Raw genomic sequence first — 14,486 nt, 5'->3', positions numbered from 1 at the left:
AACATTTTGGGGAACTCAGCAGGAAATTATTTTTTAGATTTTTTAAGTTTTCTTGTAAAGGTGATGCACAGAGGGGTTACAGTTACATAAGTCAGGGAATGAGTACATTTCCTTTTGAGTAATGTCACCCCATCTCTCATTCTCATTTTTTCCCTTCCCAACTCCCCTCACTCCCAAGTTGTATAGTTCATTTCCAACACAGTGTCTAGTGGGTTTCACTGCTGAACTGGTTCACCCATTGTCCCATCATTTCTGCTCTTCCCCTTGCCAAATCAGATAAATTTATATACAAGACAAAGGGTACTGTGGATTGAACCCAGGATGTTGCACTTGCTAGTCAAGTGACTTCACAGCCCTACAGGTAATTGAAAACAGACTGAAGACATGTTCCAGACATGATCACTACACTCAGATTGTACCAGCCTTGGAATACAGTATTCTAAGCAAGGCAACTCTCAGTGAATTTTAGATGACCCTGCTTGTTCTGAAAGTGTTCTCACTCAGGCCAGAGGGGGAGCATTTCCCCTGGTAATCCAACAGATTAGTGCAGGCTGGCCTTCATTTATAGGAGAGCCATGTTGTGACTGGGGCAAACACAGTCTTTTATTCACATGAAGAACCACGACTGAAAAAAAAAAAAAAAAAAAAAAAGAACCACGACTGGGTAAACACCCTGGTGATACCTGCTTCCTGTCTGTATATTCACCCTGTTCAGTTAATTTTTCAGTTCAGCTGGGAGACACACTCCTATGCTACCCTCTGGTAATGCCACATTAAGGTCAATAAATGACTTCTACTTCTTTTTTTTCTTGCCTACTTTTGATTATTATCATTGATAGAGTGGCCTGAACTGGTCACATGACTAGAACATAAAGGAAGTAGGCAAAAGAGCAGTAGCTGCCAAGGTGATAACAGTGTATTAGAGGTAGAAGCAGCAAGAAAGCAGCTGAAAGACTTGTCAGGGCAGAAACAATGAGGAATAAACATTGTAGATAATGAGAGAGAGAATGGAAGTATATCTAGAAGGTGAGAGAGGTTACAGAGCAAAGGCTGAAAGAGAACTCTGGAAATCCGGTAAAGAGCCAAGGAAGAGATAATATGAGAATCAGTCATTGGGTAAGTTCCAGGAAGTTATAAAGCTTTTAGAATCAAGGGTAGGCCCTAGATTCCTAACACTTGACATTGTCATGGGTCAAGTCAAGGGTCTTGACACTGCAAGCCCAAGAGTCCCTGTGGAGCTGAGGGGCCCAGCACCCACTGCCCATGTGAGAGCCGTAACACTAGCAAGTATTGCCTACTGCTTCTGCTTGCTTCAATCGGCTGTTCGAAGATGATTACAATAGTTTGTAAGGGCACGGTCGATGTGATTAAAGCCCAGTCCTAATCTCCAACCTGAGCATCTAGAAAAGGCCCCTAATTCTCAGGGCTTGAAGCTTCCTTCTAAGGTTCTAGCTCTGTAAACCCAGTCCATTAGGCATTGGGCAGTCAAGGCCTAGGACAGCTAGCACTGGAAGAACTTCTCACCATCTACCTACTCACATTTGGGTGGAACAAAAGGCCTCCAGGCAAATGATTGAAAATGATATGACGTAACAAAGCTGTCTGATATGCTCAGCAAATGTCCTGTGCAATATTTGTTGCTTATGTTACTTGAATATGAAAACCTCCAAGTTTGGAAATGATTTTGGAGTAAAATATCTTTTTTTTTTGCCCGTCCTGGGGCTTGAACTCTGGGCCTGGGCAGCTGTCCCTGAGCTTATTTTGCCCAAGGCTAGTGCTCTACCACTTCAGCCACATCACTTCCGGCTTTTTCTGAGTAGTTTCTTGGAGATAAAAGGGTCTCCAGGTCTTTCCTGCCCAGGCAGGCTTTGAACTGTAATCCTCAGATCTTAATCTCAATTCTAGACTTGAGCCACTGGAGTCTGGCTTCAAATATCTTTCTTTAGCTCATCTTATTGTGTCTAACAATAAGCTTTAATTATTCTCAATGTAGAAGTGACTTCATGATCTATTGCACTTATTTATATTCTCAAATCTGTTGTTTGCTTCTTGTACAACGTATCATTGCTTCTAGAATCTGACTCGAGTTTATTTTTAGAGGAGCAAGTGATGGCCCAGAAAGAAAAATGCTTTCATGCTTTTGGTTTTCTCTAGATGAGCTTTCAGGACCCACATAGAGTTGTTTGTCAAGCTAAGAAAAGGCTGTTTATGTAATGGCTTTGGTCTATCATGTATCTTCCCTAACCTAAAGACAAAAAAAGCAGTTGAAGTCCCACCTTCTTTAGCAAACAGCTGATTCTGTTTTCTCTTTTTCAGCCAATGGTGACCAGATATTTCAGAGGAAACTAGGTGAGTCATCTTCTGCAGATAAACTGAAATATTAATAGTTCTAGTTCCATCAGGCTCACCAGCAAACCAAACAGCAAGACTCCGGCATAGCCTGGCCAGAGAAGCCCTTCCACAGCAATCTCTATCAGGAGGAATGAATTAGAAAGACTGAAACCGATGAGGAGCTGCAAACTGTAAACTCAGCCTTGCGTTACAAGAGATTTCCTTCTCACCCTCAATTCTTAGCCTTGGATGAATTTTGGGGATAGATGGACTTAAAACCTGCCTGACCGTGGATGCCCCGCCCCCTTCCCACCAGCACTCCTGCTGCGGTAAGTAGACCGAATCCCACCCAGTCCGCAAGGGCGTTTGCATGCTTTGCGGACCGCGGGGGTCCGGGGTGGGGGGCGGCGGTCCGGCGAGCGCTCGCGGGACTGTGTGTGGGGTGCGGTCCGGGGGCCGGCGGGGCCTGCGCCCGGGCACCTCCGCCGAGCTCGCGTCCCTCTCCGCGGTTGCTCGTTCAACCCCGGCTCTCCAGGGTTCTCCAGCACCAGCCGGAGTCCGAAGGTCTGAGCATCAGAGCCGCGAAGGGAACCCCGAGCGCATCCGACGCCCAGGGGCCCCTGAACCGGAAGCCAGCGAGTAACTTCCGGAGTGGTTGGGGGTGGGCAGGACTTCCGCTGGTGCTGGGCGTGGAGCGAGGGGCTGGGGCGGGACTTCCGGTGGTGCCGGAAGTGCGGGCGCGCCAGCCTCGGTCGCCGGGTTGCGTGCGTGTGGAGGCCGCCAGTGCTGTGCACGTCGGTCGTCTGTCCCGGGCGCTGCGTCGTGGGGATCCCCGGGCTGAGTGTGACCTCGGCCGACCCCGGGCGCTGCAGCGTGTGGCGCTGTGACAGGTGAGAGCCGCCATCTTTCCAGACCTGGAGTGCTCCCTGTCCTTCCCAGGATGGAGGAGGACGGAGTCGCGGTGGCGGAGTGTTGGGGACGGGCTTGAGGACTAGGCGGGGGTCGGGGGCAGGAGGGGTCGGGTGGAATGCGATGGAGGAATCGGGGGGAAAGGAAGGGTCGGGGTTAGAGGCGGGGGAGGGCGGGCAAGGAAGGCCCGGGGTCGGGGTGGTGTGGGGTGGAGGAATGGGGGGAGTCGGGGCCAGGAGGGCCTGGGGTCGGGGTGGTGTGGGGTGGGGGCGTGGGGGAAGTAGGGGCCGGGAGGGAGGGATGGATGAGGGCCTGGGGTCGGGGTGGTGTGGGGTGGGGGGCATGGGGGGAGTCGGGGCCAGGAGGGAGGGAGGAGGGCCTGGGGTTGGGGTGGTGTGGGGTGGGGGCGTGGGGGAAGTAGGGGCCGGGAGGGAGGGAGGGAGGAGGGCTAGGGGTCGGGGTGGTGTGGGGTGGGGGCGTGGGGGAAGTAGGGGCCGGGAGGGAGGGAGGGAGGGCCTGGGGTCGGGGTGGTGTGGGGTGTGGGACATGGGGGGAGTCGGGGCCAGGAGGGAGGGAGGAGGGCCTGGGGTTGGGGTGGTGTAGGGTGGGGGCGTGGGGGAAGTAGGGGCCGGGAGGGAGGGAGGGAGGAGGGCTAGGGGTTGGGGTGGTGTGGAGTGCGGGTGTGGGGGAAGTAGGGGCCGGGAGGGAGGGAGGGAGGGCCTGGGGTCGGGGTGGTGTGGGGTGGGGGCGTGGGGCGAGTTGGGGCCAGGAGGGAGGGAGGAGGGCCTGGGGTCGGGGTGGTGTGGGATGGGGGTGTGGGGGTAGTTGGGACCAGGAGGGAGGGAGGAGGGCCTGGGGTCGGGATGGTGTGGGGCGGAGAAATGGGGAGGGTGTTGGGGTCGGGGTTAAGAAGTGCTCTTTCCCTCCGGAGCTGCGCTTCTCGGGAAAGCCCCGGGGAAGCTCTGGAAGTGCCCCTCAGATCCCCCAGAGAGAGGCTTGGGTCAGGGTCTAGGAAGGAAGCCTGTGAGAACTCAGGCCTTCAACCAACCCCTGACAGTGCAGTCTCTCCTTCCTTCCCATTTGCACACTGTCACTACGAATGATCCCCCCTAATTGTAAGACAGCTCTCTGAGATAACAGCAGCAACATCCTAATGCACCCGTTTACCAGACAAGGTCGCTTTAAGACACGTTTCTACTTGTGAGCAGACATGTCTTATGGGTCAGACAGGTTATTAGAGGATTTATCATCCCAACACCGCCACGTTCCTTACACTTGTCTGGGTTCGTTGATACTGCTTATACAGTGATCTTCCATAATGAGCGCTAATTGCTTGGGAGTTTAATTTAACTTGAAATGGTTATCCCTCAAACTCAGTGTTTTGGCTTTTGTGTTATGACCTTCAAAGCATTCCAGGGATTATTTACTTCGAAGTAAATAGATAGCACAAGACAATTATGATGTGCCTCCAGGATATATGTATATATGTATATTTTCCTCTTCTCAAGAACCACTCCACCCCACTACCCTGCTTGCTGTTTTGGTTTACCTTCCTGGTTAAATTTGAGTGCTAACAATTTTTTGTTTTCGGAATATGAACTCCAAACGTGAACACATTATGCTTACTCTGCTTTCATCAGATCATATTTACATATTCTCTTGTTTTGGATGCTTTTCTATTAATACTGCCCACAGGAAGCTGTGGGGCTGTGGACACTGGCCAAATGTAGTAACAGTAGTATGACCTTGGGCAAAGAACTTCCTAAGTTTCTGCTTCCCACTCTCCATCTCACTCTCCAAAGTCTTGTTTGTATCAGTCTCATTTTTGCCACTAGGAAGTTTATATACTTGGTGCAAGCATTCCTACAGAGTGCTGGGCACAGGGGGGGTCTTAGGCGTGTTTCCTTTTTCTTCTCACTCTCTTTTAGTACTTCTTTTGGAATAGCTAATAGCCTGTTATTTTGCCCTTGTCATGAGTTAAAATCCTTGATTTTCTTAATTACCCTGCTTTGATTTCTCTAAGGAAAATATATCTCATCCTAGATTTTTAGTTTCTTCTTTTAGTGTTGGGATCTTTCAAAAAATCTTGGTGGTCCTTTATCCAATTGTCATTGGCAGAATTGATAAGCTTGTGTCCTGTGTCATTAATGACAAGATAGTTTAAGCAGTTTAATTTTGATGACAGGTTTTCTAGGTTGCATGTAGACACCATGCTGTGTTGAGCATCTGGAAAAGTATACATTTTTTAATGCTACTTGCAAATTATATATATATATATATATATATATATATATATATTTAACAACTCTTTAGCCTATGATTGCTGAAAAAACTAACCATTTAAGCAACTTTAAAAAAAATTATACACAGTACAAAATAAGAAGTAGTATTTTGTATTTTTATTCAAGTAAAGTATAAATTACTTTGTTGTATTGCTTTTGAAAATCATTTTGGTTATCTGCCTTTCCTATTTTTTTTTTTTTTGGGTCCGGTCAGGGGGCCTGAACTCTGGGCCTGGGCACTGTCCCTCAGCTCTTCAGCTCAAGGCTAGTGCTCTACCACTTGAGCCACAGCGCCACTTTTGGCTTTTTTCTTTTTGCTTATGTGGTGCTGAGGAATCGAACCTAGGTCCTCAGGCATGCAAGGCAAGCGCTCTACCACTGAGCCAACTTCCCAGCCCCCGTATTTTTTTTTTGTTGGTTGTAGGGCCTGAACTCTGGGCCTGGACGCTGTCCCTCAGCTCTTCAGTTCAAGGCTAGTGCTCTACCACTTGAGCCAAGCACCACTTCTGGCTTTTTCTGCTTATGTGGTGCTGAGGAATCAAACCCAGGGCCTCATGCATGCAAGGCAAGCACTCTACCACAGAGTCACCTTCCCAGCCCTGCCTAAATTTTTCATACGTACTTAAGAAGAATCTAATTAGATAGTGACAATTTACTTGATACTGATCATAATAAAAAAGATCTTTTTGGGAAGGACAGAAGGCCTTAGCTTAACTTTCATTGATGATATTTGATATTACAGATTGGGGAAAGTGGAGGAATTCTGCTTGCTAACACAAAGTATGTTTATTGATTTCACAAATTTGTTACACATTTGGTGTGTGCCTGTTCTGATCTGGGCACAGTGCTTCTTTTTTTTTTTTTTTTTTTTTTTGGGTCCGGTCATGGGGCCTGAACTCTGCGCCTGGGCGCCGTCCCTCAGCTCTTCAGCTCAAGGCTAGCGCTCTAGCGCTTGAGCCACAGCGCCACTTCTGTTTTTTTTCACTTTGCTTATGTGGTGCTGAGGAATCGAGCCCAGGGCCTCATGCATGCAAGGCAAGCACTCTACCACTGAGCCACCTTCCCAGCCCTGGCACAGTGCTTCTGTATCACAGATGTGCATACATTGTTCTGTGCTTCCAGTAAGTGTGTGTGTGTGTGTGTGTGTGTGTGTGTGTGTGTGTGTGTGTGTGTGTGTGTGTGTGTGTGTGTGTGTGTGTGTGTGTGTGTGTATGTGTATGTAGTGTGTACAGGGCACCATGTAGTAAGGACAAATGAGTTCAGGACAAATCAGAGTTCAGAAATAAATATTCTATTAAAGCTCATTTACATAGCCTATGTAATGTGGTGATCTGTATGAATGTTTTGTGTTTTTTTTTTTTTTTTTGTTTTTTTTTTTTTTTGGGTCCGGTCTTGGGGCCTGAACTCTGGGCCTGGTGCTGTCCCTCAGCTCTTCAGCTCAAGGCTAGCACTCTACCACTTGAACCACAGCGCCACTTCCAGCTTTTTTCTTTTTGCCTATGTGGTGCTGAGGAATTGAACCCAGGGCCTCATGCATGCAAGGTAAGCGCTCTACCACTGAGCCACCTTCCCAGCCCCGAAAATAGTTAGTTTTACAATTTGCTTTTTATCTTGTGTTTAGATGGAATAGTATATACTAAAGTACCTTATTAAAAAAGATAATTCAGTCGTGTGTTAATAGCTCATGCCTATAATCTTGGCTACTCAGGATTTTAGTTTCAGGCCAGCCTCAGCAGAAAAATTCAGTAGATTCCATTTCCAAAATAACCAGCAAAATGTATAGCAAGAAGCATGGCTCAAATGGAAGAGTGGAAGAGTGCCAGCCTAGCAGGTTCAAGGCCCTGAGTTCAAACCCCAGTACTGGGAAAAAAACAAACCACCTTTTCATGCTAGGTAAGTTGTCTTGCATTGAGCTATATTACCAGGCCCAGCTTTTTTTTTTTTTTTTAATAAAAATATTTTTTTTGTTATAATTCTGTGATTAACTTAAAAAGTGTTTAATCTGTTTATCAGACTGTTAATTGTGTTTGGAAAATGTATTTGGAAATGATTTTGTGAGGATTATTTTTAAGCCTCAAGTAACCCTTGTAGATTTTTAACCTCAGATAGACTTGCCCACCATTGATTCTATCTTAGATTTGTGGTACATCATTTTAAATTACAAATACCTGCAACCTTATTGATCCTCTTTCTATGATCCTTACATAAGAAGCATAAATTTGTTACTAAATCAAACACATAGTTGTATGTGTTTTTTGTTTTTTGTTTTGCTACTATGGTCACAGGAGCTGAAATAAAGACAATAATGCCTGTAAACCTTAGGGTATTCTTGTTCTTTGCCACAGCCTTATCTATGGGGAATCTGGTGGGAAAGGAAGGAAATGTTGATAGGACCAGTGCAGACTGCTGGGGAAAAGGTGGCAGATATGAATGCTGGACAAAAGTAAAATTAGAAAAAAGTTGCAGGAAAAAGTTACAAAGTGAAAGCTTAATGATAGAAAAAGGAAACAGGTGAACAAAACAGGAGAAGATTACAGAACTAATTTTGGAAGAGTATTTATTGGTCGGTGGACAAAAGCTGAGGAAATTATAGGAAGAGGGAGAACTTCAGACAGTCACATTTAAATGGTAAGAAAACAGTGAAAGACATGTAACCCATGTTTGAGACACAACTTTGGTGGAGTTTAGAAAGCTACTCAATGATAAAATCACCCTATTTGTGAAAAGTCTCTATTTGGTGCTAGGTTTTCAGGGTGTTATTGAAATGCATATACACCACTGGAAATAAGCTAGTAGACAAAAACGGCTTTTGTGAAGTGACAAGAAAATTCATAGAATATTGGGTGGTTTGTGGGGGTGAAGTAGGGTTTAAATTAAAGCCCAGTAGAAAGCAGAATAGGGGTGCTTATTTCCTAGGGAAAATGCAGGGGCTGGAAAATTATACTTCAAAGTAAGTGGTCTAAACCCCACAACTCTTGAGGTGAGGGGATGTTGGTATTGGAGATATTTGCAGTTTTTGTAAGCAGTTTGTAGAATATTCAGGGTGCCTTAACCATCTAATTTATACTTGTCAGATGTTTCTACAGATGAAATTACTTTTTCTTTCTGGTTTATGGTTTTTGTGCTGGAACTGGGGTTTGAACTTTGGGCCTTGTGCTATTGCTCAAGTTTTTCCACTTGTAGTTGGTGCTCTAACTTGAATCATCAAATCCTAATTGATAACATTTGTAGAAGGGAAATACTTTATGATTTTTATTTGCTTAAGTTAAATATCTGAAGATATTTTTGTGTAAGGTCATGCTAGGACAGCTTTGTGGGCTTTTGATATATATGTGTTTTCTTCTTGATAAAACATAGTTCTTGAGTTCACCAGGCTTCTTCTGAATGCTGGGATTATAGGCATGTATATTCGGCTTGCAAAATATACATAAGCTTCGAGTTAATTGCATGTTTTTTTTTTTTTTTTGCTTTTTTTTTTTGCTTATGTGGTGCTGAGGAATCGAACCCAGGGCCTCAGGCATGCAAGGCAAGCGCTCTACCACTGAGCCACCTTCCCAGCCCCCAACTGCATGTTTTTAATGTGGTAAAGCCAGACCTTACAGTTTGAGAAACAGATTATTAGTTTTATACCTATACAGAAATAGAGTTAAACATATAGAAATAAACATAATTTTCTCTATTCCTCCCTTTAAGGATAGCTAAAATCAATGAACATTATATATAAAACTAAAAGGCAAAAAGAGATTGCCTAAGTACTTTGGGACCTGAGAAATAACACAAAGCTTAGTTCTCAACTTTTCTTCTTGCATTATAAGTCTGTGATTTTTTTTTTTTTTTTTTTTGCTGGAGAAATTTAACAAATGAGGGACCTCTAATAGCCCAGACCAAAAGATCTAACCAAAAGATTAAGAAAGGGACTGCCTACAAGATAGGAGATGTTTAGACAAGAGCCTTAATCTAGCCAAGTCCAGAAACCATATTCAAATGGAGTGTAAGTAGCCAACAAATGTGAAAAAAGTTCAACATCTGTAACCATCGGGAAAATGCAATTCAAAACCGTCCTGAGATTGCACCTCACTCTACTCAGAATCTTAGTCATCAACAAAACAGCTGGTGAGGATGCAAGAAAAAGGACAGTGCTGGTGGGGATCTAAATTCGTTCAGCCACTGTGGACATCAGTGTGGAGGCTTCTCAAACAAAAACCTAGCTTTGATGTGGTCCAGGTGTCATCAAAATGCTTCACTGAACATTTACTAGTCCTTGAAACAAAGAACTGTATTGTGAAGAGAATACAGATTGTAGCAAACATAGGCAATTTACAAGTGAACAGTGCAGTGAATGAAATTCAGCAGATAACTCAGCAAAATGGAGAAGACAGAAAAGAATCGGTGGACTTAGAGAGAGAACAATAGAATTGATCCTTTATTACTGTACAGAAAACAGACTAGAAAAAAAATGAGCAGAACCTCACACCTCTAGGACAGATCTATTATTTGTGTCATTAAGAGTTCCAGAGGTAAAGGAGTGGTGGGAGTATTTGAAGAAACGATAGCTGGATTTCTTTCAACATGGCAAGTCATAAACTTACCATTCGTGAAGCTGAGTCTATGCGTCCACAGACAGGGTAAACACGAAGATGTTAGAATACATCGTAGGTAAACTTGTGAAAACTAGAGACCAAAAGAGTTGTCAGAGGAGCTGGGAAGGTGGCTTGGTGGTAGAGTGCTTGCCTTGCATGCATGAGGCCCTGGGTTCGATTCCTCAGCACCACATAAGCAGAATAAAAAAGGGGAAGTGGTGTTGTGGCTCAAGTGGTAGAGCTCTAGCCTTGAGCTGAAGAGCTGAGGGACAGTGTCCAGGCCCAGAGTTCAGGCCCCAGACCTGAGAGGGGTGAGGAAGAGAGTTTTCAGAGAATACTACTTTATCTGTGATAGGAATGCAATTTGGGTGAATGTAGATTTCTCAGAAACGGTATTAAGCAGAAGAAATGACATACTGTCAGGTACTGAAGGAAAAGGATCATTAGTTCAGAATTGTAGGCCAAGTGAACTGTCTTCCTGTCATCTGACTCCAGCAGCCCTGCCCTAATGTATCAGGTAAAGGGAGTGCTGGAAGCACAACGCAACGGTTAAGAGCAATGTGGACATAATAGTAAAGAACAAGTCACAGAAAACAATATTATTGGTAAATTTGGTACATGTACACTTCTCTGACTCTTCTCTCCCCTTCTCTCCTTCCTCTTTTTGTGCTAGGATTAGAGCTTAAGCTCAAGGCCTAGGTGTTGGTCTCTGAGCTTTTGTGCTCAAGGCTATTGCTCTACTGCTTGATCTACAGCTCTGTTTATGGCTTTTTGAGGTGATGAATTGGCTATTAAGAGTCTCACAAACTTTTCCTGCTTGGGCTGACTTTGAACCGCTAGCCTCATATTTCAGCCTCCTGAGTAGCTAGGATTATAGGCGTGAGCCAGCGCCACCCAGCTGAAGAAATATTCTAAGTAATATGTTATCAGTGGGGATAGTCAGAAGGATTTACATGAACTGGTAAAATGTGGATAATTCACTAAACTGATAATTTGTGAATCCATAATATAAAACATAGAGCAGCCACACCATTAAGTTATTTATACAGGGATAAGCTCAGAAACTATTATAGATTAATCCAAGTAAAATGCAAAACCATCTTTACATAATGTATAAAAAAGCAGGAGAACAAAAATAACAGGACAGGAGAGGGAAGAGAGAGGGTTGGAAGGGAGTGAAAAAAATGAGAATGAATCACCCTCATTTGTTATATAGTTGGGACCAGTATTTGAAAATCAGCATTTTAATTTACTATGTTAACAAGTCAAAAAAATAAAATCTCAGAAATAATTAACATACACTAAAACAAAAAGGGATGACAGGAATGTAACACAGGTCCTGTTGATGTGGGCACTAGAGGGAAAGAGAATGGAAAGAGCAGAACAGTCAAAAGACTACACATATAAAAATGAAACAAAGTTGAAATTGATTTGAGAAGCAGGTGGAAGGATGAAGGAAGTGATGGGATCAGTCCGATCAGGGTACAAAGCACACATATACATTTTGCATATATGTACATGCCAAAATGAAATCCCCTTAGATGATGAATTGATGCATAAAAAATGGAAAATTGCACAAATAAAGAAAATAGTGAAAATGAGAAAACACAAAAGACTTAAGTAAACTACAATGAAAACCAATGAAAACTCTTTTAGTACTGTTCTCAGGTTTGAAGTCTGAACATACTAAAGATTTTGTACAGATTTACAAAATTACTATTAAAATTCCAGCAAGAACTTTGGAGATAGAGAAAATAATTTTCTAAAATTTAAAGGAAAAAATTTAAGACCTAGAATAGGCAAAACAAATTGGAGACTTAACTGATAGGAACCATTGTAACAGCTTTCAAAACAATGGTTGGAGGAATAGATACATAGATTAGCAGAATAGAATACAGAACTAATGTAACTACTTATGGCTTTTTTCTGAATGAAATAATGATATACACATCAGAAATACCATGGGCAGGGCTGGGAAGGTGGCTCAGTGGTAGAGTGCTTGCCTTGCATGCCTGAGGCCCTGGGTTTGATTCCTCAGCACCACATAAACAGAAGGGAAAAAAAAAAGCCGGAAGTAACACGGTGGCTCAATTTGTAGAACACTAGCCTTGAACTGAAGAGCTGAGGGACAGTGCCCAGGCCCAGAGTTCAGGCCCCACAACCGGCCAAAAAAAAAAAAAAAAAAAAAAAGACCATGGGCAAATCTCTGGTACAATTAATTTATACTAAAACCAAAAAAAGATAGGAAAGTAAAAGACTGTTGGCCGGAGGAGAGTATTAGTGGAAGGTGATAGGCTATAGAAGAGGATGAGTGAGGCTCAGTTCAGAAAACCAAGAATTATTTTATTTGTGTGTATGGAAATAGAACAATAAAACCTGCTGATTATTTTAAGAAGGGACAAGGGGGAAGGAGGTAAGTGACAGAGAAGGTAACTGATGAGGATATATTGTGTGCATGTATGGAAATTTCATAACAAAGTACCTCTTGTACAATGTATGCTAATAAAAATAAATTTCATATCATGTGAATTTCATCTGGGGAAGCACGTATAGGGTAGGTAATCTTTTCAACAAATGTTGAAATAATTTGGTATCAGAGGCAAAAAAAAAGAACCAAACAAAAAAGATACCATGTCAGTCTAGCAACACCAAATGGCTCATAAATTATGATGTAAAGCCCCAAATTATAAAATTTGTAGAGGACAGGACAAGTTTGTGAAGTAATGAAAACTTCTCAGACATAACTTCCAAAGTATGATCTACAAAAAGAAGTTTAGCTTTGTGAGTAGTCAGCTAGGATGAAGAGGCAGTTAGGAGAAAAGATTTATAAGCCATACATGTTGGAGATAGCTAATTGTAGAGTAATTCATACTGTAGACTATAGGAAAAACTCTCAACTTCTACCAGATAATAAGTAAAAGACAATGAAGAGATATCTTGCTGCAGAGGATATCTGTATGGCAAAAATCTCAGAAAAGATAACTTCGTGGCTACTAAACACTGGAAAATGAAAAGAAGCATACCAAGAAGGGTGCTCCATTCCCATAGGAACAGTGAAGCTGACAATGGTGACAATACTGGGTGCTGGGAAGAAGGTGCTAAACTAAGTTTCCCAGGATGGTTAATACTCTGGATTACAGTTTGACAGTTTCTTTTAAAAGCAAACTCAAAGCTGAAACAGGTGGATGGTGAGCTGGAGGCAGGCGTGGGCTATGTGCTGAAGGCCCCTCTTTGGTGAATTGATAAGGTCCGACCCAGAGAATGCAGAGCCCAGGGTTCTCAGTGCTCATGGTCTAGGAAATGGCCCGGATAAGCAAATTTATGGTAGAGTGCCTGCCTAGTAAGTGTTGAGTTCAAACTCCAGACCCGTTAGAGGAGGTGGGAAAGAGGAGGGGAAAGAGATGGTGCAGCCTAGGGCTGGTTGTAGGAGTTGCTGGGGAAAGTGGGGAATGACTGCTAGTGGTAATGGAGTTTCCTTTTGGAGTTGTGAGATACTTGAAAAGCTGAGGTGTTCAATCACACAATTCCCCAATGTACTGAAAGTCATTGAATCGTTCTTTAAATGACTGACTTGTGTGGTGTATAAATCATATGTAACTAAACTTGTTTAAAAGTGAAACATGTTTATTGTATGACTCTTGAACTTTTCACTCAAAAGGAGTGAAAAGTTCTATTGATACAAAACCTGTGTATTGTTGGTATCAGCCTTGCTTATAATGGAAATTATATATATATATATATATATATATATATGTATAACAGTAGGTGAATGGCTATCCAAACGTGTGGTTAAACATACTTGCCATGGATACAACCTATCATTAAATGGAAGTAATTATTGATATATACCACAGATTGGATTGATTTTTACCATTAAGTTGAATGGAAAAAAAATCTCTAAAGGACACATACTCTGTGATCTCACTTATGTAGCATTCTCAAAGTGACAAAATTGATTACAGTATACAAATTAATGTGTAAGAGGTTAGATGCATAGTGTGGAGGGATGCGGTGTAGACTGAGTGTGATCTTTTTACTCATAGCTTTGTGCTTGGTAGGCAGGTGCCCTACCAAGTGTCATCCTTTTGCCTTTAAATTTTAAGATAGGATCTGGTGTTTTTTTTTTTTTTTCCACCCCCTGATCTAGTCTTGAACTGTAGGTGTGAACCACTATGCTCAACTTGTTTTTGAAATAGAATCTAACTTTTTGGCTTGGACTGTTCTAGACCATGACCTCCTTGGTAGCTGAAATTATGGGCATGAGGTTGTATGCCCATACAAAGTATCTTTTGAGGAGTGGGGTGAAGTGCTGAGCTGCTTGTTCTTTTTTTTTTTTCCCCTGGTCTTGAGCCCCTGGGCTCTATCTGTGAACCTTGCCACAGTG

At 43.1% G+C, this 14,486-nt stretch overlaps 1 protein-coding gene across 2 annotated transcripts in view; it reads left to right on the top strand.

The window, feature by feature from the left end:
- The first annotated feature begins 2,405 nt into the window (after positions 1-2,405).
- The window catches only part of Wdr37 (WD repeat domain 37), a 65,920-nt gene continuing 53,839 nt past the window's right edge, over positions 2,406-14,486 (top strand). The window contains exon 1 of one of the 2 annotated variants that reach the window (XM_069990584.1): positions 2,406-2,660. In XM_069990584.1, the coding sequence (XP_069846685.1) occupies positions 2,625-2,660 (36 nt within the window). In that variant the 5' untranslated portion in view covers positions 2,406-2,624. Of the gene's footprint in view, positions 2,661-3,079; positions 3,222-14,486 lie in introns of those variants that run through there. The other variant, XM_069990585.1, reaches the window with a different exon arrangement.

The sequence above is a fragment of the Dipodomys merriami genome, unplaced genomic scaffold (genome assembly GCF_024711535.1).
Source record: "Dipodomys merriami isolate MVZ:Mamm:240054 unplaced genomic scaffold, mDipMer1.0.p SCAF_4, whole genome shotgun sequence".
Classification (NCBI taxonomy): domain Eukaryota; kingdom Metazoa; phylum Chordata; class Mammalia; order Rodentia; family Heteromyidae; genus Dipodomys; species Dipodomys merriami.
The sequence above is the reverse complement of the archived record's forward strand: the minus strand, read 5'-3'. Positions and strand labels throughout refer to the sequence as shown.